Here is a 25,828-nt window from a genome sequence, read left to right as displayed (position 1 = left end):
AAGACATGTTACCGTACTAATATCACTCGATTATTAAAAGTGGCATTTAATATATTACAGCTGAAAATATAGTTTGTGTCCACTAACAGAAAAATAGGAAAATATAGTATCAAAAGTGTGTTTCCAAGGAAAAATAAAAAAATAGCAATGTGGGCATTTTATTCTTATTTTTAATGTAGTGCTGTTGGTTCTCTTAAATAAGTTGTGTGAGTTTACGTATTGAAAACCGCTAAATCACATAATTTTTATTGAATGATAAAGGTTATGGGTGACAGATTAAATAAAACAGAAAAGTAATCAATTTGCATTTAATTAGTATTATGGCGTACCGAATTGTACATTTACTGTGACAAAAGTACAGCAATTACAACTGGTTTTGTGTTAATCTAAGCTAAAAAGTAAATTTTTTTCAGCGCAATGACAAAACAACATCAACATCATCATCAACAGGTACAAAGCAAACACATTTTCAAGTGTAAAAACCAATATACTTTATAAAATCATATTTTATAACATACTATTCACAAGTACCTATATATTTCTAAATTTTCGTAACTAAACTATCTAAATTTGTTTAAAAAAATTGTCGTATTTAAACAACGTTCATGAATTATTAATTTCATCGCACATATACTTTTGCGTGTTTATTTTTTTAAATATTTTGAAGACAATCATTGCATTCCAGATATTTATTTTAGATTTTATTTGTTTCACTACCACCTTTGTTGTACTCTGGACAGAACATAAGCTAATTATTTCTTCCGCGGAAAGTACCATTTCTCATATTTAAATTAAGTTGGACACATCTAAAAAAAGAAAAAGAAAATAATTCTCAGGGTGGACACAAATAGCAGTATCCGCAGAAGAAAGCTTGGCCTATGATTGTCGGGTACATTTAGAACACGAAGTGTCCCAATCCTTGCTGCATGCAGAGTGCACGTAGGTTGTTAAAAAAGCGATGTTGCCGCGGCCACTGTTCACTTCGAGAGATTCATTCGTTTCCATTGTTGCCAAACGTCTTCATTATTTTCTTCAGCTGAAATAGAACATAATGTCATTTATTACACACTCGTTGAAGAATTAGGAGATGCATCAAAATACCATAGTCAATTATATAAGAAATGCATTTCTTAAAAAAAAAAAAACATCGTTTCGAAGGGACTCATTGTTACATGAAATTGTTGTAATTCGCATTTAATTTAAAGGTTGAGAGACAGAATTATTAGAAAATGATATACACTGCTATCAACTTGACATAAAAAAATTACAACGTATTAAAAATAAAGTTTTACCATATAATTAAAGTAGAGAAATTTAAATGTTTTAAGCTCGTCACCTTGATAGACAAAATTCCCGTTTAAAATAAGAAACAGTTCAATTAATATCAACAATGCAGGCTCAAAACTAATATACATTTATATATGTATAAGTTTTAAATATTTGTGCATATCAGGCGGGTTCACGATAGAAAAAAATGTGTTGCCACAAATATTTAAGCCATTTTGCAGTTATTGCATCACAGTACAAAATCTATACATATTCTCTAAAGGTCTTAGCAGAGTTTCATGTGAATTCGATTCAGCCACTCAATGGCGAACACAGCTTTGGGCCTAGTACCCACTCACCTTCCCTCAGCCAATCATTAATTTGATCTATGGAGGTAAATTGGGTAGGACCGAGGTCCGAACCACTCCCACTGACTCACTCTGAAAAAGTTGGTATTCCTGCGGACCACGACGTGGCCTTCCCCACTGGTGCTTTTTCTAGACTGCACTTTTCTGAGAACCTATCAAAACTTATCTCAAGCATGAAGCTTCTACCGCCTGCCTCATCTAGACCAACCACGACGACCACCGAGGCCTAGTTCCAGCTCTACCACTGCAGAGAAACGTATAACACGCCGTTACATGAACCCTATGGATAAAACTTGGCGTGACTTCTCATGATGCACGGAGTCTAGTTGGTCTGCCTAAATACGAGAGAGCAAGGCAGGGGCATTCTCAGGGGGAGATGGCGATATAACCCCCTTTTACTCCCTCCCAAAATCATAAAAATCTATCATTTCCACTAACGAATGGAAAGAATTTGAAAAAATAAAAAATAAAAAAAACAGTGGAAATTGTGAAAAGTGGTTCTATCCCACTCCAAATGAAATTATGCATACGCTTTTGACAAAAGGTAAACCACGCCATGCTTCAAACGATTACTGACATGCATCAGCCTGAAGTCCTCAACTTAGACGGTGCCCTGAAACTTTATCGGGAAGTGACTAAGAGGCAAGTTCGCCCGCCCCCTCCAAATCAGTCCCTTATCGGAAGGAGAGCATCCCTCAAGACCTCCTGTCAGCATGAGCCCAGAGAAAGCTAGAGACTAATGGCTGGTTTCACGGTTATGCTCTACTATCTGCGACCCAAAGATCATCGCACAAGAAGATTTTACGATCATTTCACTGAATGTTGCGCCAACACATTCTGGAACTAAAATAAACTCGCTCACGGAATCTGAGGTTCGTACGTTTTCAATCTATGGACACAGGTAGCATCAGTGTCGAAGGTATGTTAGGTGCATTTTTATTAGTGGGCTGGAACTATATGAAGTCGCTGCAATTGATTGTTTGCAATTGGTAGATGATGTCGCAACAAGATAGCAGCTTATGTGGTGACTTCCTCATCTGTTTTGATTTGTTTTTACGACTGGAATACACAAACCGGAATTTAAAAGCTTTTTGCTAAACAAAAAATTTTGCTAAGGAAAGGCTTATATAAGTGATACATGTGGAATGTGAATGTAATGCTAGGAAATGCAACCCGACGGTCGGTTCAACTCACCCCTCAAAACACAAGGGTGCAACAAGAAATGTGGTCGAATCACGATAAAACCAGTTATTGAAAAGGGGGTTCATGCCTGAACTCTTATGGTTTGACTGGCCATAAGAAACTCACCAGCGCGCCTTTTGGGTGGGCTGGCAGCGCAGGGTGCGCGCGTCGAACTTGTAGCCCCGAGAGCAGTTGACGAGCGTGGTGCGGCCGTTCACGCACATGGACACGGAGGTGCAGCTCTTGTTCAGCCGGTAGAGCGTGTTCGGCTTGCAGACGGCGCCCTGGTAGAAGGCTGCGGGCAGGGAAAATTGTGATTATCTCGTCTCGACGCCAATGCACACCCATGGGGGTGATCACACCACCGTTAGCCGTAGGGCTCTGTCCGACTCCAAACTCTCGGCTCACTGTTATTGATATTGCCCAAAGCAAAGCAGGTGCATGGAAACAAAGCAAGTGATGAGCTGATTTCAACTTGTGGTGGTGAGATTATTTCAATGTTTGGTGAGTTGATTTAAACATTAGGTGATTTAAAAATTCGTTGATGATGAAATAAAATAATTCCCAATCCCGAATCACTAATCAAGCATGCTCCAACATGGAGAATCCCAGATCCAGACTCAGTTGTTATTACAAAATAACACTTTTACAATTTTAATTTAAAATTCACTAACTGCAAGGCTTGGCACCTTAAACATTTTACATTTATGTAAATCTAGTCACTTAATTCCTTGCTTGTTGGAATCAGATCATTATTTCGTGCCAAAATGGTAGTAGTTATTTATTTTAAGAGATATCACTCCATTTTATAATTGGAGACTATAGATAGAGGCATATATTCCCATGAGTGGGACTCAGAGCTACGAAACCATTGCCAAAAACTTTATAGAAAGACCCACGAGGCAATCAATTGAAGCAGAAACCGAATAATAAACCTTGCCAAGAATTAAAATAGCTAATTCGAGTGTGGTTATACGTAATCCTTAATTCAAGAAATTTTAAAACCATTTTCACAAACTGATATGACAGGAACTATTGATGTTTTTTTTTTATTTAAAGAGATATTTTAAGAAACAAAAATATTACATTCTTACATATATTCGACAAACAGAGCTTAGGATCTGTGATGAAATTACATGGGACAAATCTGGTCCAAGTTCAGCTGGATATTCTGATTATTGAAACAAATGTTCCTTTTTTACTCAGCCAATTTCTAGAAAAAAAAATGCGATTTTGAATATGTGTACAGATGAGATAGAATGAAGTTGAAAATAAACTGAAGTTCTTAAGTAAATGCCGATGAACTATTAAGGATATCAATTTTGCCATTTGCTAATCCGGTTTCGGAGAAGTCTGGAGATTTTCATCACAAGGTGCAAGTGACCAACATCAAAACTATGAGGTGAAAATGGTTTCAAATATACTGTGTGATTTCACACGCATTTCGGTAATTATTCCAGACTCCACAATATGTGTTCTTCAGTACTCACTTTGCTGCACATTCTGGTAGGCATTGGAAGGGTAGTAGTATCTTCCATCGGAAGTCTGTTCAGGGATGGGGGCAGGAGCAGGCGTTGGCTGATCTGGTAGTTCGCTGGCGGATGGGGCACCCTCGGAAGTCTCTTCTTCAGAGGAAGAGTTAACGGGCACGATGGGCAGTCCTTCGCAGTCCACTCGGTATGGGTAGTCGCAGATGTGGAGTTCCTGCAGAAATAACGGAATAATTTTAATGGTAATATAAAAATTGTACGGTAGAGTGATACTGTTTTAGATGTCACTGACCTTTGTAAAAACTTTGTTAATATATCTACCTTTTTTTGCCAAAGATTTATGAAAGACGTAATGATGCCAACTGATGATCACCAGAAATTGCGGGTCTTTTACTAACCAGTTTAGTGATAGAGTGGAATAGAATTTAAGAAATATTTAAGTTAACTGAATCTTGCTTTCAGATACCAAACAAAGATATATAATAGATTTACAATAAAAAAACGAAAATTAAAAACAAAATACTATCTAAGAATTTTAAAGAAAAAAGTTCAAGTTATCTATGTTGTCTTATGGATTTTGGGTGATTGCGGCCTTTTAATTACATCAAAAGCGAATGAACTTAAAGATCTCAAAGATATTCCATGAAAATACAAAAATACGCAAATCAATGTTAACAACAATGTAAAATGTGAGAGTTGATTTCACATCTCAGTTTGACGAAATTTCGTCACGATGATACATGCTCGATGTAATTTGGTAAATGGCAGGTAGGTTTGCAGAACCAGTCGTCGGTGCTCACCGGGTTGTAGGCCAGGGTGTCGGGGCACTCGAACTTGACCGGCTGGCTGCCCAGGCACACGTAGAAGATGTTGCAGGCCTCGCTGCTCCTGTGACGGCCGTACGCCGTCGGGCACTCCGCGTTCTCCGACAGGGGAACTGGCTCTGGAGCACCACAGGCCACACCTCGCGTCAGTTCCCGTGTCGCCAGCAACAGTCACGGACAGTCGCCGTTTCCGAATAGTAACGATAGTAAGGATACATCCTTCACTTATGGATTCTTAAAAATAAAGTCTGCATTTTGTGAGCAACAATTCTCCAAAAAAAATTTTATATTATTTAAATGATAATAAACCCTGCTGTATCAACAATGATTTATTTATGATTTCAGCAGTCGGTTTCCTGTGAACATAAATTCTTGTATACCACCTAATTCTAAGCTATATTTATTTTCTAAGTTATATATTTACAATCAAAGCAATACATATAAAATTTTGTGTGATGCAGTTGGCTGGTTCGAATACGACTATCGTCACGTTTCTACTAAATGGAGCATAACATGCCTCGAGGATGCATGCAAAGGACGCGTACGACCTGACTTTTCATGAAAGACTGCATTGGTGATTCTGTAAGGATTCTTGAAATTTTTCGGTAAATAAAAACAAAATTGTTGCCATCCTTTAAGATGCACATTTCAAGGCTCTTAAAATGGTTATTTAAGAAGATATTCGGAAACAGCCAAAATTCTTTGCATTCGGAAGAACGTTTATGTTAACTCTATATAAACAATGCTTTTTTTAAAAAAAATCAGTTGCCGTTGGAGACTGAATGACATTTAAATTTGTTTATGAAAAGTCAATTAACTTCCATCACAAGGTAATGATCCCAACTTTGTTATAGAAGTGTCCTATTTCTAAACGTCTGACAGAATGATTCATCCACATAAGTAAAATGGCAGTGGCTGATCCAGAATTTCTTCAAGGTAGGGTGTTGTGTTATGAAAATAATGGGTCTGTCCTTAGATTCCTCAACTCCCAAAAGAAATCTTATCCCTTCTAAGTTGGGCTGAGAAGACCCTAGAAACCCTAACTCTTGGACACAATGATGCGATGAGAATTTTTGCATTGAAACATGAAACAGCACCAGGATCTGTCTAAAGGGGTGCGCTCACTCTCGATCTTCCTTTCGCCGCAGTCGACGTTGAAGGGGTAGTCGCAGTAGCCCTTGTCGCCGAACAGCAGGCCTCCCGGGCACGCCTCCTCGATGGCCACGTCGTCCCAGCAGTTGACGTACTTGTGGCAGGCGGTGGCGTGGGGGAACTGACCCCGGGGAGCGGTGCAGCTCTTCTTCAGCTCCTCCAGCTGCTCCGAGGTGGCGCCGCCGCCGCCCAGCTCGTTGCTGCCGCCGTCGGGGCCAGGGGCGGGGGCGATGGGCTCGGGGGCGATGGGCTCGGGAGCGATGGGTTCAGGGGCGATGGGCTCCGGGGCGATGGGCTCGGGGACGGCCGGGTTGTCTCCGCCCTCGGGCTGCGTGGTGATGAGCGTGCCGTCGGGGTTATGCGGTGGCACTCCAGGGTATTCTTCTGGGCCGGGCTGGGGCGCGGGTGGGGGAGGAATGGGCTGCTCGGGCGACGTGGGGATCGGCTGGGGCTGCTGGGGCGGAAGTCCCGGCTGGCCCTGGGGGTATCCTGGCTGAGGCTGGGGGTATCCTGGCTGGGGCTGGGGGTATCCGGGTTGGCCGCCCTGAGGGTAACCAGGCTGGGGCTGGGGGTATCCAGGTTGACCACCCTGAGGATAACCAGGCTGGGGCTGGGGGTACCCGGGTTGACCGCCCTGAGGATAACCAGGCTGGGGCTGAGGGTACCCGGGTTGGCCACCCTGAGGGTAACCAGGCTGGGGCTGGGGGTATCCAGGCTGGGGCTGAGGGTACCCGGGCTGACCGCCCTGGGGGTATCCTGGCTGACCTCCCTGGGGGTAGCCCGCGGGAGGAGGGTAGTAGCCGATGAAGACGCTGCCAGGCGGAGAGCCGCCGGCCGGAGAGGGCTGCTGACCCTGCGGGGGTCCCTGGCCGGGGGGCGGGGCCTGGCCAGGCGGCAGGTTCACGGCGATCTGCCACTGCTGTATCTGGCGCTGCTCGTCCAGGTCGCTGGCCTTCACCGAGGGCCTGGCCGCTGCAACAAGCCCACACACACTTCCGTGAGACTTCCAGCCTGCTACATCATTATCTCTAGCCATTTAGATATCTGAATTTTAATTGTACTCAACTACAAGGCTATGATTTCATTTGGATATTGCAAAGGAGTGAACGTAAATACTTTGACTGATTTTGAGTAGTAACCAGTGCCGTTAATCACTAATAGTTTTCTTTAACTGTTTAACATTTAATCAGTGGTTTTGTTTTAAATCATTTCATCGCCAGCATTTTTGCAGGAAAAAATAACTATATTTATTTAAATATTTTCTTAAATTAAATGTCAATTTTTATTTCAAAAAATTATATATTTTATGGTTCAATTTAACTATTGTGTCTGTAATAATATAATATTAGATATTTTATTTCAAAGAGTTAAAACAGACTATGAAATTCAAATAACTTGTAAAACCTTTTTTGTGATCCACATAATTACTTAATTCGTATTTAACAAATGAGTTTTAATTACTTATAATTTTTTTTTTTGAAATTACACAAAAACTGTTAAAAATAATATATGTATAATAATGATGGCCTGGATAAGAAATTCAATGAGGAATTGATTATTTGATAAAGATGTAAAAACATGTTTTAAGAGTTATTATTGCAAATGTAAAGTATAATAAAATTGGTCGCTACTGAAGTAGGTATTGCACTGTACATCACCAGGCACATGACAATGCTTGTCAACGGCCAGACAGAGAGGAAAAGGAGCGAGCACGAGAGGCCGGAAGACGGTTAACGGCCGCGGTTCGCGACGCACGCGCGTCTCAGGGGGTCCCCGCGACCCCGCCAGACCAGAACTGGCCGGCGATAAATCCAGAGGTCGTCTCTCGCGCCGTCCCACCTCCGCCTCCTCAGGAACGCCTCTCCCGTAACTCCGCGACCAGGTCGGACAGCGAGACAGCCCTCGTGGCAGCGGTGGGCGGCGCGGCGTGTGGTAAGTTGGCGCGCGCCGTTGAAACTGTTATTCCTCGCGGGGGGCCCGACCTTGTTCCGACGGTCACCGCTATGGAACCCGCTCTGCGTTCTTTTTTTTTTTGTTTACAGTTATTCAAACCTTCAGAGACTCCTGCACGCCAATGGCCGAAAGTCATCTGTTTAAAAAAAAAAAAAAAAAAAATTGCTTATCATGTAAAACAGAAATTAAAGTGGACAAAATATTTCAAATACTAGTAAAGAAAATTTAATATCTAAAGGAGTATGTCTTATCAGGAAACAAATTGAGAAAAAAATTACTTAATAAAGATTTCACGGGTAATGAATGAACAGCAAATCCTGAATTTGGAACCAAAGATTCGTGGTCAGAAGGCAAACCAAAAATGAGTCTCACCGTGAAAGGTACAAATCTTTTTTTATATAATATAGTAAAACTTTACTAAAATTAGTGCCGTTAAATATATTTTCGTTTAAATATATGTTCATTGTAAGTTAATGCAGCATAGAACTAATTTATAACGAGATTATTTAAACTATAAGAGAAATAGTTTTGTATAGCTGCACAGATGAATGACTACATCAGAGCATGATAAGTGTTTCCCTTCTAGCCTGATGCGAATTTTTCTTCTCAGTTTCTGACATCTGAGCGATTCCGCCCGTAGATGGCAAACACGCGGAGTCATCGTCCGCTGGGTCTGCACAAATAGCATCCGACCTCTACGGCACAGCCAGGAACAAGCTTCGCGCCTCGTTTGAGCTCGCCAATCAGGTTTCGGTAGCGCCTGATTCACACGCATCACCGAGGCAACTGAAACGGTAAATGGCTTCTCTTGCCGAATGACCGTAAAAGGAACCTTGACGCAATAATAATAATAAAAAAACACGAGCGGTTTCTGGCGGACGATAAACCCAACGAGCCCGCTTCGCGAGTGAAGGATTTTTCAGACCATCATTCCGTCTGCCGGACAGAAAGTGGCTTCCCTGTACCCATCCGCCAATTTGCGGCCATTAAACAATTTGTCAAAAACGAGAATATTCGCTCGGGCATACGTGTGACGTGAAGTCGGCTGAAAAGAAAAAGTATAGGAATCTCATGCATAATAATCAAGCAACCGGTAAATAATTGCATCAAGCCATAAAACTATTTTTTTTTCAGGTTTGGAATTACCCGGAATCTTGAATTTTCTCCGGAGAAATGACCTCGACCTGAAGTTTGTCCGCACAGAGTCCACGCGTTCCTGCACGTTGCCTGTCGCAGGATGATTAACAAGCCTGACCACGAGAGTGCAATCAACTCTGCGGTGGAGTTTAACAAATAGCTTTCCTTTGCCTTATCCAGGAGAAATATTATCGACAATCACCACAATTTTCTCTAAATGCTCGAACTCACACACCCAGTTGGTTTATTTAATTTTATTGTTACTACTATTAACTGAGGGATTTAAATGTAAATTTATTCTGAAAGCTATCTATCTTGCATTTGTTTGATCCCAAAGTGTCCCAACATATATTTACTAAACGTTATTTTTTTTACCTGGGAGGGTCACGCGAATGATCATAATTATTCTAACTTGTATGCCTCTTTACAGCTATTAAATAATGTAAGGTAAAACAAGAAAAAATAAAATAAAATTATAGAAAAAGCCATCCAAAGATGGTAATGACCAGAAAACGAGAGTAACTATTGCAGGGCAGTGGCAACCACTTAACTTCACAGAGCTAACTTATTTATTAAAAATAAAACTATTAGCATACATAGACATTAGTATATTTTTGAAAGGATATTTATAATAAAATATCCTTCAAAAATATACTAATAACTCAAGAGGAGCCAAATAACATTTTAGGAAAGGTTCATTATTTAAAGTGGATTTAGTTTGAAGAGTGACTTCATATGTTAGGACACAGACTTGCACAAGGCACATTTTAAATACAAACCGTCTTGTGTTCCGTTTTGAACATATGGCTCGAAACAGTTCAAAGAAGGATGTTTTGGTGAAGAATATAGTTTTAAGATGTTGTCAATCTCCAAGGCCACGTTTATTGGAGTGGCGGATAATTTCCGTGCGACATGTTATGGGTTCGAATTTTTGTAAATATTTTGTCGTTTTTTAAATTAAATTATGTTTTCTGGTATGCCGCTTCTAGATAGATCAAATGGCATAGAAGTGCGTACGTCACAAAGGCGAGTCAAAATGTAATAAATTCGAAACAACTATCGCAAAACGTTTTAGACTAGCTTGAATGTTTCACAGACGGGACGGGCAGCAAGACTTCCTTCACAAATATGCAAGCCATAATCAAAGATTACTTTAGTCTGCCCGCGTCCAGCTTGCCGCGTGTTTGCTGCGACAAGCCCCAGCAAGCTGGCTCAAACTTGACACAAGCCTTCATCAAACTTGAACTACAGTTGCCTACGCAAGTTCGTCGAAAACTTTCGGACGCGACTCTTTGTCGTAATTATAAGCTTGATTCGAGTTTACATCGGGCTTAAAATTATGTTTGCCACGACAAATTTAATGGATTCTTGCGGGATGCAAGTCATTGCCGTTATTATTAGCTTGAATATGGCTTGCTACGATCTTACACAAAGCTTGAGATACGCTTGCCACGACAAATACACTGAAAGCTTGGATCAAGCGTGATATGGCAAGCTCGCACAGCTTGCTCTGCGAGCTGTAATTTCCCGTCGCGGCCAGGACCGGTCGCCGGGTCTTCGCCCGTGTAATGAGCTGCTGCCCGGCCGACAGGAGAGGTGCGTCATCCCCGGAGGTCGCGTCGTGATTGGATGCTGTGGCGAGGAGGGGGCGGGCCATTACCCCGGGACCGCACGAAGCGCTCCTGGCGCTCCGCGTGAATACTAAAAGAGGGCCGGCTGATGTATCTGGACGTGCGATCTGCCACACCGGCCGCAAACCTGTCCGGGAAGCAGCGGCAGATTAAGAATGCCATACAGTTTCCCCTTCAGCGTCGAAAACACTGCCATTTTTTTTCCATTGCAATCTCTTGAAACACTATTGTAGATACGGTTACGAAATATATTTTTTTTTTCAGAACTTCAAAAAATTAGTAATGTTTTAATGTGAGTTATTTTATATCCGGCACGGTTATGCCGGATCATCGAAAAATTTAAGAAAGTTGTAATAAGCTACTATATGGCAATAAATATTTACTTTAGTATCTATCTTTAGTATCTATCCGGAAAAGTCCTAACGTAGGCGGTTCTGTACATGCCGGACTACTGAATGTGCCGTGTCAGGTAATATCGGTTAAAAGAGCGCTGACTGACCAAAATGTTACTTTTTTAATCATGGTGGTAAAATCAATCTCAATCATTGTTTTTCAAATAATAGAAAAAAATACCCAAAAATAAAGTCTTCAAAGTTTAAGATCTTAGTTTTCCAAATAAAACCATGTTTTAGAAAACGGACATGGCCAGAAAATTTTTTTTTCATAAATTATGGGTAATTTTCGCTTTACACTCCGCCCAGTCGATGTGCTGCCTACTGGTCCCCGCCACTAAAGTTGTCACAAAAAATAGCCTTGTCAAAAATTAGTCATGGAAAGGGAAACTCTGATATAAACGGGCCAATCATTAAAAAAAATTAAATAAATTTCATTTTAGGGTTAATACTCTGGGCTTGTATTAGAGAGGACATTGGTTCGAATCTCGTAACCAGTCTTTCGATTCAGGTTTATTTTAATGCTGACATTTACGATTCCCTGGTTTGTGTTTTGTTACCGTCTCTGCTGAGCTATCTGTCATCGGAACGTGAAGACCAATGAGTGTTCTGTAAACTGTCCGCGTGACAGCTGCTAGTTCGTCCTTCGTTCGGCCACTGCCCTGGGACACTTTTCCGAGAACAAGTTTTCTCCCCGGCTTACATGGCGCCATGCTCTTTTTTTTTAACAGCGGAGTTTGGGCATGCTACTTAAAATAAAAACTGCGAAGTAACGATAGGAAAATTTAACGCTACAAGTTGCGGCGAAAACTTTTTTTTATTGCGCTATCCATTCAAAGATAATTGACTTGAGATTGAAAGGAAAAATAAAACTAACTCGAAAGGCTATGAATGACTGTAACTATAGGTGATTCGATTACAAATAGCTAATGGCGCATCAAATTAAAAACGAAAACCGTTTTAACCTCAGTAACTACGTTTCAGCTCCTCTAACGGGCCAGACGTAGATAAATACGAGTTTAAATATTGATTAGGTACTGTTATTAAACAGCTGCAAATCGCTTGCGTAATTTGTGCGTCTGGCTATTTACGAGCTGATGCTGTTTGCACGATGTAAGGTGACTTTGAAGTTAATTCTGAAAGTGTATGTCTTAACGGAAAACATTTTGTTTTTTTACGTGGCCTAAATTAAATTTAGAGATATTTCACTTTTAGTATCCTCCAACAATATTAATTTTATTTTTGCTTAAAATATTTAAAAACTTTAAATAATAAATTAGTTATGTGTGGGAGGCAAATTTAGTTAGTCTTTTAAGATAAATATTTTCTGCTTTATGTAATGTTTTTGTATGAATGACTCTAGAGTTATACTCAAAAGAAAATAAACGTAATATTTGTTTATGAAACGAGCGGAATGCATGACTTAAAAATATTTCCATACCACTACAAAAGTCTACATTTTTATCTTCAACGCTCATAAAAGATGTTGCTATAATTTATCTTAACATTACTTTACACGGATTTGTGTCTTATCAATCAAAGCTGTTAATGGTTAATCTCGAGGAGTTATAAGTTTAGCATTATTGTCGGACGGCTATCCTCTCTTCTGTAACAAATTCGTGTCGCCATAAAACATTGCAAATCAGGCGGGGACTCGAGAACGCTCATGAATTATTCACGACGCGCTGTGCCCCAACAATGGAGAAGTATCATGTCGTCTGGAGACACGGTCAATGCTTGTAATCAGACCGACTCAGACCTGCACAATGCCAAGCGAGGTAATGAGGTGCCCCACGGTTCGAGCGTGAATTCCAATGGCATGCACAACGTAGACGCGCCCACGGGTTCGGCACTGCGCCGTGTGCCGAAACATCTACCGACAACTCTCCTTCCCTCTTGTTCATCAAGCCACGAGTTCATTTGCTGAAATCGTGAAACCTATATTGATGGCAGAGACGGTGATATCACGAGTTGTTTTGGATTCGGACAATTTGTGCACTATCTTTGATAGGTAGTAAACGCAGGCTCACTTCAGTAAGATTTCATGTCTTTAATAATATACGACCATCAGCAAAATTAAAAGCGCATAAATGATCGCCCGCAAAAGTTCTAGTGCGCTGTGTTTAGGCCTATCACTAGTAAATTATTTATCAATATGGTGGTTGGATCCTGTCCACGTCAATAAAGGAATATAAAGCACACATGCTTAGTCCGAAATATTTGGGTTCAGAAAAGTTCCAGTCTCGCTCTTCAGTTTTTCCATAATGACGTGAAATTGTCCATGTCTGGACTGAACGGGATTTGAATTGATGGACGAGAGAGAGAGAATGTGCTGATTCTGCGCCTAGCCACAAAACAAATATTATGGTTGGTACATAGGTATATGAAACGTAAATTTACTAACCTTCAGGCTCACATACCTATGGCGCACAGTGTTATTATGAACAGCCTCTTTCCGTGGAACGACTGGAGGAAAATAAATAAAAATGCTTTGATACAGTTATGAAACTATTAAAAATTAAAGTGCACAGTAATAGATTAAATTATACCATTTAATGTTAAGTAAGCGCTCTAAATTACTCCTGGATAACCCTCCAGTGACAAAGTTTGTTCTCAAGGTAAACTACTTCATCCTCTCTCTCTACTCCCTCTACTCTACGCCATTGGCTCCACACAGCTGCTGGAGTACAAAGAAGAGAGGAAGAAGGCGTACAGATGGACCGCCCCTCCAATGACTCGGCATGGGGTCTTTGTGGCTGGACGAGAGAAGCTTTGCCGGCAGCGCGGATCCCAATCGCTCCTCGACCTCAGGGGCAACGAGCGTGTGACGGCCGATGGCATCCAGTGTTACCCGGGTACACTCTCCGTGAGGTCTCACCGTGACTCGGCAAACTCCCGTCGACTATCGAGATCCCACCGCGCACGTACGCTCATTCGACAAAAACTTTTGGAACTTGTTTGTGATAGCCGAAGATTCTTATTGATCCATTCGGAAGGATATCGAGTCCATGCCTCGTCTATAAATTGACAGTGGAGTACGACTTATCCCAAAAACACGCTGCGATTAGGAATGACTCAAAACCTACGGTCCTAGACTAAATGACAGATACGCTGACCATTAGTCAGATCGAAAGGTGGTTGCGTATCCTAAGCCTCATTCTATCAAGAACCACGGAAGAACAAGGCACACCATACAAATGGAATTCAGATGAAAGGGCAACACAATACCTATTCCTGGATTCGGGAAAGAAATTCCCGATATTCTCTATGATTTAAACCTGGGAATTTCTGCCGAATGGTCAGGACTCCTGAATATTGTTTTAGAAGCTCGGTGGTCTAATTATGAGGAAAATGGCACTGGTCCATAAAAGCCACTTTCGTAGCTCGAGTTTCTCCACACTGAAAAATAAAGTGCACTGGACAGACTAAAAACCTCATGATGCTTAACCACCCCACTGCTTCCATTGCGGTGGACACATGGACCTTATTCGATGACAACGTAGGCATCGACGGCTAAAGTGTCTTACTTCGTTTAGATTACAGGCATAAGAGATGAACACATAACCTCGCAGCCTTCGTGAAACAGTAGTGCGTGACTGCGCTTGTCTATATTTAATGCATCAGTCTGAAAGTAATTTGTGCAAAATTCCAGCAATTATTGTGTCCATAAAATGTGATGTATACAAAAAAGTTTGAGTAGATGATTGTTTCGGGATCTAGGGACCATGAAACTACGAACAAGGCAAAAAATTCGCACCATGGTAACGGATGCCATATGTAGACTTTCTTTGACGTCTACCTAACTAGAGACGGGAGGAGACAAAGACCAGAGCTAAGACGGCGATGTGGACGTGACCACTACTCTCACTTGGCGGAGGTCTTCTAACGAGTGCGTGACAGCTCACTCTACGATCTCGTTTCGGGAGCTCGCGTCACGAGCAAAGGGGCCCCGGGTGGGACCGAACCTCTGTTTCCCACCCGCCGACTGACCACGGGCTCCGCCCCGGCGCTGCGGGCGATGATTCACGCAACACAAGCGAGGAGGAGAACTGGTTCGGTTTCCTGTTTGCGGCCGGCGACTAGGTGCAGGTTCCCAATCCTGTATCGTGGGCGCTTGCCTCCCTCCCTCCATTCTTCCTACCAATTCCTCCTTCCGAACCAGAACAACTACTCATCTTCGCCGACTTTATCCTTCTTCCTCTCCTCATGGGCTGGTCACGCTCGACGAACGGCCCGCAATTATTTAATCCCCTCCACGCTATTCATCTCCAAATAGAATTCAGGATCGTGAGTAGCAGGACAAAAAATTTAAACATTGGGAAAAAATCCTGTTTTTTTTTTTCTAAAGAAGGCTGAAATTAATTGTTTTAATGGCCTTCTTGATTATTCAACTTTATATCACGCATGGCTGCAAATTCAAAGATCACGTATCTGAAATTCAGTTTGATATGTAGTGATAAAGTAGGACAAACACAAAATGAATTAGGGTATTGCGATGTTAAAATGTTGTTCTATTAAAATAAACAGTTATCTTAAAATATAAATATTTGAAATATAATGAAATAAGTGGTTCAAAAACAATAATACAACTCTATTTTCCTGTTTACGCTACACTAGTTATTCTTTGGTAGCAATTTCCCATCGAACATTTAGGCTGAATTTTATACTTTCAAATCAATGAATTGGACATGAGTATACTCGTTTAGGTTTAGCCTCCTTTTAGATACTGCGCCCATGCTCTTCCTTGGACGCGCGGAGACTGGTGAACTTGGGGGCCGGACCTAAGTCACTAACTGAGAGGACTGTAACGGCTTGTCGCACGGAGTCACCCCCAAGGAGCAACCCGACTGGCAGGTGTAGTGACGGGGGGTCGGTCGCCGGCAGATGGGGGGTGGGGGAAGACGACGCCGGCGGTCTGCACTGTCCTCGTGCAGGTTCCCGGAAGGACTCGCCCCGCGGCGGGGACCGGTCCGACCGCACGACGCCCTGCCTGATGACCGGCGAGGCGGCCGCGAATGCGTCGGTCGGCGACGGGGCAGCCCCCGGGAGGGGCGGGTGCGCGCGCGGAGGAAGGTCGCCGACCCCCAGTCCCCCCCCCCCCCCCGAGACCACAACTGAACACATCGCGATATCTTCCCGAGAAACAGCTAAGAGGCCTCCCGTGCCAGACGATGGACGACAAATGTTTCTGTGTGGTGTTTTTACCGGAAGTTAATTGTACAGCGGATAAGGCCAACTCTTTTACGTGCTACAGCCCACTAAAATTTATTTTTACGATATTACCTTTATTATGAATAAGCAGTGCATATGCAATAATTTCTTAAATCCTTCTCTTCCATTCGAACATGAGACAGAGTGAATTGGGGTAAATGTTGGGCTTTAAAAAAAATTCAAGTGTCCAAGTAGTTTGATGTGTTGGTCTTCTAGGGGAACAGTTTTGCGTTATTTTTTCTTAACGTAAAAACTTTTATTTACTGGGATAATCAGAAAACACATCGTACAGCATAAAGAATCGTCAAAATCATTCGCCGTATTCAAAACAGGGCCAGCACAGTTTACGGTTGTGTTTAGTTGTTCACGGGATTTCGCGCAGGCTACTTATGAACTGCGTGGTTTCATGTTGTAATTTACGTTAAATTCACTAAAGTCTCTGTGCGTCACGTGATGTAACAAAGGGTGAAAATGCCGTCGAGCGCAGCATATTTCTGGCATAGCGGCTTCTTTCGACTTCACGATGACCGCGCCAACGGTCTCCACCCGGCGCAACACAGTGTAGCAAATGGTGAAAGGCACCTGGCGCAGGGGTCCGTGCCGCGGGTTAAATCGCTCTCCCAGCTGCGCAGCGGAGCGGACAACAAGCCGCTCATGTTTAAAACACGAGCCCCCCCGCGCGCGCGAGCGGACGGCAGTCGGCGAGGACCGCGAAAGGGCACGTCACTCAAGACGTCTCCGCGCGCTCTCTCCCCGACGCGGCGACAGGCGTCTCGCGGGGACCGACAACCCGCCGGAGGTTGGCGAAGGTTCACCGCTCCGCGCGGCGACCTTGACCGCGGGCGCCTCCCCCCCCCCCCCAAAACCCTCCTGGGTCGAGACCGCGACAACGGCAGCTGCGTGGCGACCGCCAGGCGTGGTCGCCGACGTCGCTACTGCACGTGTACCGACGTCCTAGTGATGTGTAACATCTCAACTCTCGGTAGGAGTAATTTCGGACATGTGTAACAACCACGGTGCTGCCATCTGTGGCGGACAGCACGAACCAAAGCTCACAAAGACAAAAAAATAACTTTGTAGCATTAACTGTTTAGTGAATTTGAACAAGATAGGCAGTATTTTTATAAACTTCCTTTTTTCTTTCCTTCGAAAAAATCAGGTCCAAAGCCGGAGTATAGTATTTTTTTCAAGTCTTGTTCACTTTTATCAGAGCCGTTTCATTATAAAATTTAAAATATTGCTTTTAAAAAATTGAATGATTCGATAATCAACTTAGCTGCTCCGGCAGCGAATTCTAGCGGCGGGTGCGGAAACTACGGGCGATTGAAGACCAGAAATTTAGTTGTAAAAACAATTCGCTTATAGTTTTTTAATCCAGGCAATATTTTAAAGAATTGTAAGTTAAATTTCGTGTCCGAGTTTCGTATTATAAGTGTATTTGCAATATGAGAACATATGAATTTACTCGTTACCGATGGTAGATGTTACACATCTCTGGCAAGTAATCACAGTCTCTCTCACTTTATTTTGTAATGTTGTTTGACATGTCATCGTCAACACATAGTGGGCGATAAGTCAGAAATATAGGTCTATCGTAAGGACTCAAGACTGATGTGTCAAGGACAATAAGATGAGACTGACATTTCGATGCCAACACGTCGATGCGGACGTCTACAATTTTTTGAAATCGTCAGCACATATCGTTAAGACAGGCACGTCGAATTTTTCGTCGACGCGTCGAACACTTCGACGATTGACATCACGCAATGTCGCACAGCCCTGTGTACCACCAGATTCCCCGATTTACCCCGTAAACCTCTACCGGCGCCAACTGAATGCAACTTCGGCTGATGCAGTAAAAATAAATGACGTCAGAATCTAAATATGTTTTAGAGTATCTTGTATCTTACTGGTATGTTGCAACGAAATCTAATCACTTGCACTGTAAGGTGGATGTGGTGTCCAACAGCTAACCACAAGGGCAGTCCCTAAATATGTTTTCGCGAATATATAGGAAATACTTCTACACAAATTAAGTACAGTGCTAAAACATGAGATGCTGATCCAGTGCTTAAAAGGAAAATTCTATATAATCTTTCAAGTCTTTTATACAAACGGTAGGTACATTTTTATAAAAATTAGTAGAAAAAAAATTACGCATTTAATTTGCTCATTTCACTTGAAGAATTTATTAGATAATAATATAACCAAGAAACTGATTATTTAAAAAAAATCAAACCTAGGAATAACAATAGATGTAAAAATTTTCTCTTAACTGTATGAGAGTGTTGAAGAAGACAATGATTGCGACTTACACACCATTCTTTTCTTTGCTTGCAGACACGAAATATGTTGCTTAAAACATAATTGTTTAAACACAAATTTAAATTTTGTTTGGATAAACATTCGTAAGCTATTACAGTGATTTCAAAAGGTCATCATTTTATGCTTCTTGAAATTATAATCACATTTAAAGTAGTCTGTGCATACTAAACAATAAATTAGAAAGAATGACTCTCAATGTTTATAAGTAAAAGTTATTAATTTGTGTGGGATCACTTTCAACCTCTTATAATCATGTAAAATAATGAATTTACTGGGAAAAGTTGATAAATAACAAAGACGGTTACAACCAATTAAACTTTCAGACATAATTGTAATCAATGTATTTTAATGCCCTAAAAATACATAAGAATAATAATGGTTTGTACTTTGAGTTTATTTTGGACACAGAAATAGTTTCTTTCGCCTTGGTTATTTTTTAAAATTAAATTCAATAAACTGGAACTACCAGCTTTTCTCCCTCTTTCTCGAACTAGATAGTTTCGTAACTAAACTAGTTCGCGGGGTTTGACAAGACATGACAGCCACGCCTGCGGCTGTCGCCGACGCAACCGGCGGAGCTCCTGTGTCGCGCTGACAGGTGGCCGGGCCAGGAGTCGAGGCCGGTATGTTGAACCCGCCGCGGCGTGGCGGTTCCGCGAGCGGAATGGGAATGCGGGATTCAGGAGAGACGGTGCTCGGAGCCACCTACGCAACCCGAGCGGAGTCCCCTGCATCGCCGAGCGTGCGTGTAGCGTCAGTTCCCGCCCGGAGGAGGCGCCCCCGGAATGCCAAGTGCCCGGCTAACAGACGGCCCGACAGTTCTGGCGGCGTGCCCCGACGCAGGTCGCGGTTCCGAACCACTCCCGTGACGACATCACGCGCGCGAGCAAAATCAAACGAGCCTGTGATTATAGTACGGTGTGTCCACAAAAGAATGCCCCAATCATAACACTTTAATAGTATCAACTGTAAGAGTTGCAGAGTTTAAAGAGTAACTCAAACAGTTTTATATAAGCACATGCGCAAGTACTGCTTTGTTGTTTTCTCGCTTGCGATTTTGAGTTCTGCAGTTTGCTAAAGGTGAATCTGTAATTTAAGTTCAACGTGCGTTTAGTTTCAAGTTTAATTGTGATCCCCTATTTGTAAAAGAAAAGAAAAATCTCGATGGTCGTGATGGATGAGGTCTTTTTCGTTTCGAATTTTTTTTTCCCCATTTGCGGCTTTATAAAAAATCGTGTCCACGTTCCGCCGCTTCTAAATGATTTGCCTGAGTGGAGACACAGAATTGAAGAGGAAATTTCTTCAATCACCCCGGACTTGTTTACCAAAGTGTGGTAAAGAATAGGACTTTATGTTGGATAATTGCCGTTTAACTAAAGGTGCACATATGGAACATTTGTAAGAACTATCAATTTACTTTAAATTTAATGTATGATTTGTTGTAAACAGTACTAATAAATCTGTTATAATATACCATTGAAACTGGAACATTATTTTATGGACATCCTATTACTGTGTTCATCACTGCGCAAAGAACTGGTAATAACTATCTGTCAGGGCAGAATCCAGTTTAATTAAATTTCTTTGATAAACTTAAAAATAATTTTTATGTTATACTTCACGTACCAAAATCACAGCAAGATATAACCTAGTTTACGATTATTTTTGAAGTAAATATAAAGGGATTACCTATCATGGCGAGAAATATATTTGAACGTACATATAGTAAACATTTTCTGTAGTGCACATTAATATTTGGAATCCTTTCACCAGATTACTTTTTTGTAACATTACAAGCAAAAAAATCTTGATTAAAAATATAAGGGTGTAAAAACCACATTTATTCGAATATAAAGTTTTTGTAAAATGTATGCAATTATTAATTGTAGTGAATTAAAACATGTTTGAAATAAAGTTTATTGTTTCCTGTATAGTTTACTGAGATCGGTCCAAATAAACTACAGACGCCCGGTCTGCCGTGCTGGCAAGTGAACCTCAGGTTCAACAGCAGTCAATTATCCTGGTACGCACCTCAGGGCGTAGATAACCTTCGCACGCTGAAAACTCGGCCAGGCACATGCCCAAAGTAAAGGAAGAGGTAGCGTAAGAAAGAGAGAGAGGGATTAAAAAAAGGACTGAAACATTTCCGGAAGAATCTCGTCCATAACCGGTGATCAAAGACGTGTAATTTTTAGGACGTTGCTGCCGGAGATCGCAGGAGGAGGTTTCAACATCCGCGCGTGACTCGATGTCTAAGTAACACCACATTATCTTTGGCTATGTATAGCTGCTTCAGCTCTGGCACTTGATTGCAACGTAGTAAATGAGCTATTAAAAAAATTTACATGCCTAATAGCGTGAAATTGCATAAAATCTCACTAAACTTGTATGGTACACTGTTAAAAATTTCCTTCTCAAATTTAAGATTAATACTAGTTATAAATTTCCTAGGGCTTTTCGTATTTTTTTTTTTAAAGTTATATTCAACCATTTACGTTTTATAAGTTTACTTACTTCAACACTAACTCAAAAAAATATCGGGTTTGCAGACCAACAAAACCTTTCATAAAATGTTAAAGTTTTAAGAAAAAAATCACTTATCATCTCCCTACGTGTACTGTCACTCTGTTTACAAAAGAACTCAGCACTTTAAAGTCTGCGTCAACGAAGATCCATTAGTTAATTTTAGGGGATTTATTTCTTAAACAGTACGTTTTATTGTTTTTTAAAAAATTATGTTAACTAAAGTAAAGGCATTACAATTTGGTCTCGTGACTCCATGTTAGTTTATTGGAATGTGAAATATTCTCACGATCAACAACCTATCAAGAGTGCTTAATTAAGTGTTAATAACCAGTTTCCTTTTTTTTTAATAGTTACTTCAGCTTTTGTATAAAGTTTTTAGCTTTTTTTAATAAACTTTTTATTTGTCCAACAGTTTGTTGGTTTATAGGCTGAAGCTCTTCATTGAATTAAATTCTCTGCTATTTTCTTCGTTGCTCTTAAAAATAACTCATACAAACTAAACTATTCAAGGAATAGGAAGACTTACTATTATTATATTTTTTTGACTTGCAGTTAAATACGTGAAATTAATCATAATATATAAAAATAACTTTGCAAAAGATACATGTGGTTGAATATGTTGCAGATGTAAGGGTTTTATTAACTACTAGTGTATTGTTAACTAACATAAAACTGGAAAAAAATAAACTTCAAACGAAATGAGTACTGTATTTTAATTTATTTATATTTTTTTCACTGGTACTAAAAAATCACTAAACACTATGGAACACCAAGTTGAAACCTTTATTTTTGTGCTAAGATATGTTGAAACTAAAAACACTGAAGAACCCTCTGATCACGGCCTGAACGATCCTAATAATTGGAAAGTAAATACTGAAGTATATAAATAACCAGACGTACCACACTGGTAACTGCTCGTTGCTTGGATAGAGAATTTACTAGCGCAAACGTATCAGCTCTACATATTTTTACTGTCAGAATCGTTAAATTACTTTTTACATAGGAAAATCGAGCTACGATGTTCTATTAACATTTAAATATTCAAATTTAATAGCCTCGGGATTTAAATAGACCTAGCAAATGAGCTCTAACATTTCCAGAGTATGGTGGCACGGCCATCTCCTACTTACATTCAATAAGTACTGTTTGAAGTTTTTTACTGAGGTTAGTGGCCCAGAAACCATTTTTTCTCTTGAATATATTGGGATGTTAATTAATGAAATATTTATAGATATGTTCACAAAAATAAAATTGTTCTGAATACTTGGCAGCAATTCCAATGAAAACATACATAATAATTATTATATTCCTAAAAAATGGAACATGTTTACGAAAACAGGTAAATTTGGATCGTTCAACTCGTCAAAACTATCGTTGCAACACTGAACATAGCTTGTAGGTGGTTAAAACATGTAAGACTATGGAATTGAGACTGTTTTTTTTATATTCGGTAAGTATATTTTCTTACTGTAATCATCAACAGTTGTAAACAATTTAAAGCTGTTTTTTTTAAATTATAATATTGATAGAACGTTTAAAATTTAGTAGCACGATTTCATTCAGAATCAAAGGCTATTTATTTTTAGATTAGGGCTGAGGGCTTTCTTATAGTCTATATATAGGATAAATGATTAGATTGTTCAAATCACGCTGTTATCCACAAATAGCTAAGCCGAGATTAAAACCCTGAGATTACAGCGGGACCTGAAATACACAGGTGTAAAAACACACAGGGCTAAAGTAATCGAGACACGGTGAGGCCGGGGATCGAAGCCAAGTCTTCCGCCACTCGAGCAACTTAGCGTTCATGAAAACATTATTTAAGTTATTTTTTACTAGTTATAAATTTATATAATTTTATAATGTTTAACTACTGATGTGTTGACATAAAATTTCCCAATCGGCAAATGTTGACCATGTGACGTTTTTTTCTGAATATTCAATAAACCTGCAAACTCACGCCCATGTCTTAGCCGAGACTGTAAACTAGAAGCCTTCTCACCGATAGCCGGCGCAGCAAATGCGCTACGGAGGTTGGTTTTCGAGTTCTCCACTGACTATAGTTACGATTACTGAGAACTATCAATTTACGCAGTCTGCCGTCGAAGATCAGCTCTCACCCTCCGCACCAGGCCGATGCTAGAGCAACTCCTAGACATATGCTTTCCCTATTCCCTACTATACATGGTTTTGGTCAGTTGTTGTCAAGCCATTGGCCCAGAACCTAGCAGCTGTTAAATGCGAACGAATCTATACATTTATAAAATTGGGTGTTGGTATGTATGACATCGATGAATTCCGAAACCGTTTGACCGATCGCCACGAAAGTTGACACATTGAAGTAATTTTTCATGGAGAAGGTTTTTATGATTTACATTTTTTTTAAACTCGCTGCTAGATGGCACTACAGCGCATCAACTTCTAAACCGTTCAATATATATCGCCATGATAATTTGTATTCATAGATGTAATGAACACGAAGAATATTTTCGCTGCATCTATTTTTGTTGTAACTCTCCGCTAGATGGCGCTGCAGCGCACCATTTTCCAAACCGTTAAACCGATCGCCAAAGGGTAAAATCATAGGTCATAGACGTACAAACAGCAATTGTGTGTCATTTATCTGTGTCCACCACGCAGTCATATAGCGCTATCCATTTTGTAACGCCGGGTACTGCAGCTAGTATAGTATATAGCTTTAATTGTTCTCTCGTCCGCCGCGGTGCCGGGTTGCCGCCGGCGTGGCAAGTGTGGCGGGCGCCGGGAAGGAGCGGCACTCCCCCAGGTTGCGCAGTAGCGCCACTCACCCAGGTTGCGCACGCCGCCTCGCGGCACCGCCGACCTCTGCGCCGCCGCCGCCAGGGTCGCCGCGGACAGCAGCAGCGCCAGCCACAAGCACGCGCCGCTCATGATGGCTCGACTCTTCGCAGGGCAGAGAACAGCAACTCGGAATCACCCGCAACACCAGGCCGCTCGTCAAATGGGTGCAGTGTCAGGGTCGCGCCCGCCCGCGGTATTTATAAGTGCACCGGCCCAAAGGTTGTTCGTGGAGGGGGTAGGGGAAGCGCGTTTGCCAACCCGCGCGAGACTCGCCGATGTCGTCATTTTTTTTATTTTTTATTTCCTTCTCTCCCCTTTTTTCCTTCCCTTACCTTTTTTTTTTTTTTCGCAGAAGAGGAGAAGATGCGGTCCTCCTCCTTCGGTTAGCCGGTGGACGCGGCCTCTCCAGGATCTGGTCTGGTTTCCCTCCCCCCCCCCAACCCCACGTCTCCCCCTCTCCCGCCAGCGAGATCTTCCAGCCGCGAACTCTGCCCCTGACAGGGCGTGTAACCCATGACCTTCTTCTCTACCTTCCCGGGATAATTGTTCGTAAATTTATTTACGTCCAGCGACCGCCACGGGCCATTCGTATACACTAGCCTATCACACACACTAGACAGCCAGCCTCCCGTGGCATTTCATTGCCTGCCAGCGAGGGGTTATTCGGTTCATCGATGGTTACCATTATTCTGGTGATCAAAGAACAACCAACAATGACTGTAGGCCTTTGCAGGCATTGTCTGAGGTACCTTGGCTTTATAAATAACCGACGTTTCGGTCGACAATGCAATGTCGTAACTTTTAAGGTCTTCAGGTTACTTTGAAGATGGCGGCTGGGATGTTGACCAAAACATCAATGAACTCTACGGCTTCAGAGCTGCTGGAAACCAAAACCAAAGAAACATCTAATAACAAACAATTGTATGATTGTTCAAAGTATTCTTTTATTGGTGGTTTGTTCAACATATAACTTACTAAAATCCTATATACATAAAAGTAAAAACCTGTTGTGAAAGTTTTGTGCAGGATAAGATTTCTGAAAATAAAAGTAACAAAAATATATCCTAAGTGTATTTGTACGGAGTCCTTGAAGTGACCACTCAAGGAAGATTTTTTTTTGCAGCTACTTGTAAATGACCGAAGAAAAAACAGGATAAATATTAACTGTCATTAGGCTACTCTGTCTTGTTCGTGAAGGGCAGGCCTTTCCGAATTGTTTGATTGCTAACTTAGCACAGTGACAAACCAGTTAATTAAAATTTTTATATTGGATTTGAAGTACGCCAAGATTAATCTATACCTGACGTAAAACTAAGTACATTCTTTGAATCATGTAAACCATATACCATAATCAAATCCACATTAGCTAACTTAGGTTATTAACCTCAAATAATTTGTCACTATAATTACAATAACAAATTTTATTTGGGTTATAAAAATATGTTTTAAGATCTTTTTGCAAGAAAAAAATATTGTGGTTTACTGTAATGCTACGACATTGATAGTTATGAACTGTGAAGTTCGAAGTGCACACATTAGCAAAATGTTGGT

The 25,828-nt window shown here is 41.2% G+C and overlaps 1 protein-coding gene across 1 annotated transcript; it reads right to left on the bottom strand.

Annotated features, from left to right (window-relative positions):
* Nucleotides 1–294: 294 nt before the first annotated feature.
* On the bottom strand, nt 295–24,450 carry LOC134536308 (basic salivary proline-rich protein 1-like). The gene is made up of 6 exons (XM_063376062.1): nt 24,265–24,450; nt 6,256–7,254; nt 5,107–5,249; nt 4,307–4,520; nt 2,943–3,111; nt 295–1,036 (listed from the first exon to the last, which is right to left on the bottom strand). Exons 1-6 carry the CDS (start codon nt 24,365–24,367, stop codon nt 1,033–1,035), a joined length of 1,632 nt encoding a protein of 543 aa, XP_063232132.1. The 5' UTR covers nt 24,368–24,450; the 3' UTR covers nt 295–1,032.
* Nucleotides 24,451–25,828: the final 1,378 nt, after the last annotated feature.

The sequence above is a fragment of the Bacillus rossius genome, chromosome 1 (assembly GCF_032445375.1).
Source record: "Bacillus rossius redtenbacheri isolate Brsri chromosome 1, Brsri_v3, whole genome shotgun sequence".
Lineage (NCBI taxonomy): Eukaryota > Metazoa > Arthropoda > Insecta > Phasmatodea > Bacillidae > Bacillus > Bacillus rossius.
This window is presented reverse-complemented; position numbering and strand designations above follow the sequence as displayed.

What these genes read in the sequence shown, in the direction of transcription:
- LOC134536308 (XM_063376062.1), bottom strand. Translation starts at nt 24,367, where the DNA reads ATGAGCGGCGCGTGCTTGTGGCTGGCGCTGCTGCTGTCCGCGGCGACC. An exon ending in ACACCCTGGCCTACAACCCG is followed by an intron (nt 4,521 to 5,106) that starts GTGAGCACCGAC and finishes TTATTTCTGCAG; the next exon opens with GAACTCCACATCTGCGACTA. An exon ending in CTACCAGAATGTGCAGCAAA is followed by an intron (nt 3,112 to 4,306) that starts GTGAGTACTGAA and finishes CCCTGCCCGCAG; the next exon opens with CCTTCTACCAGGGCGCCGTC.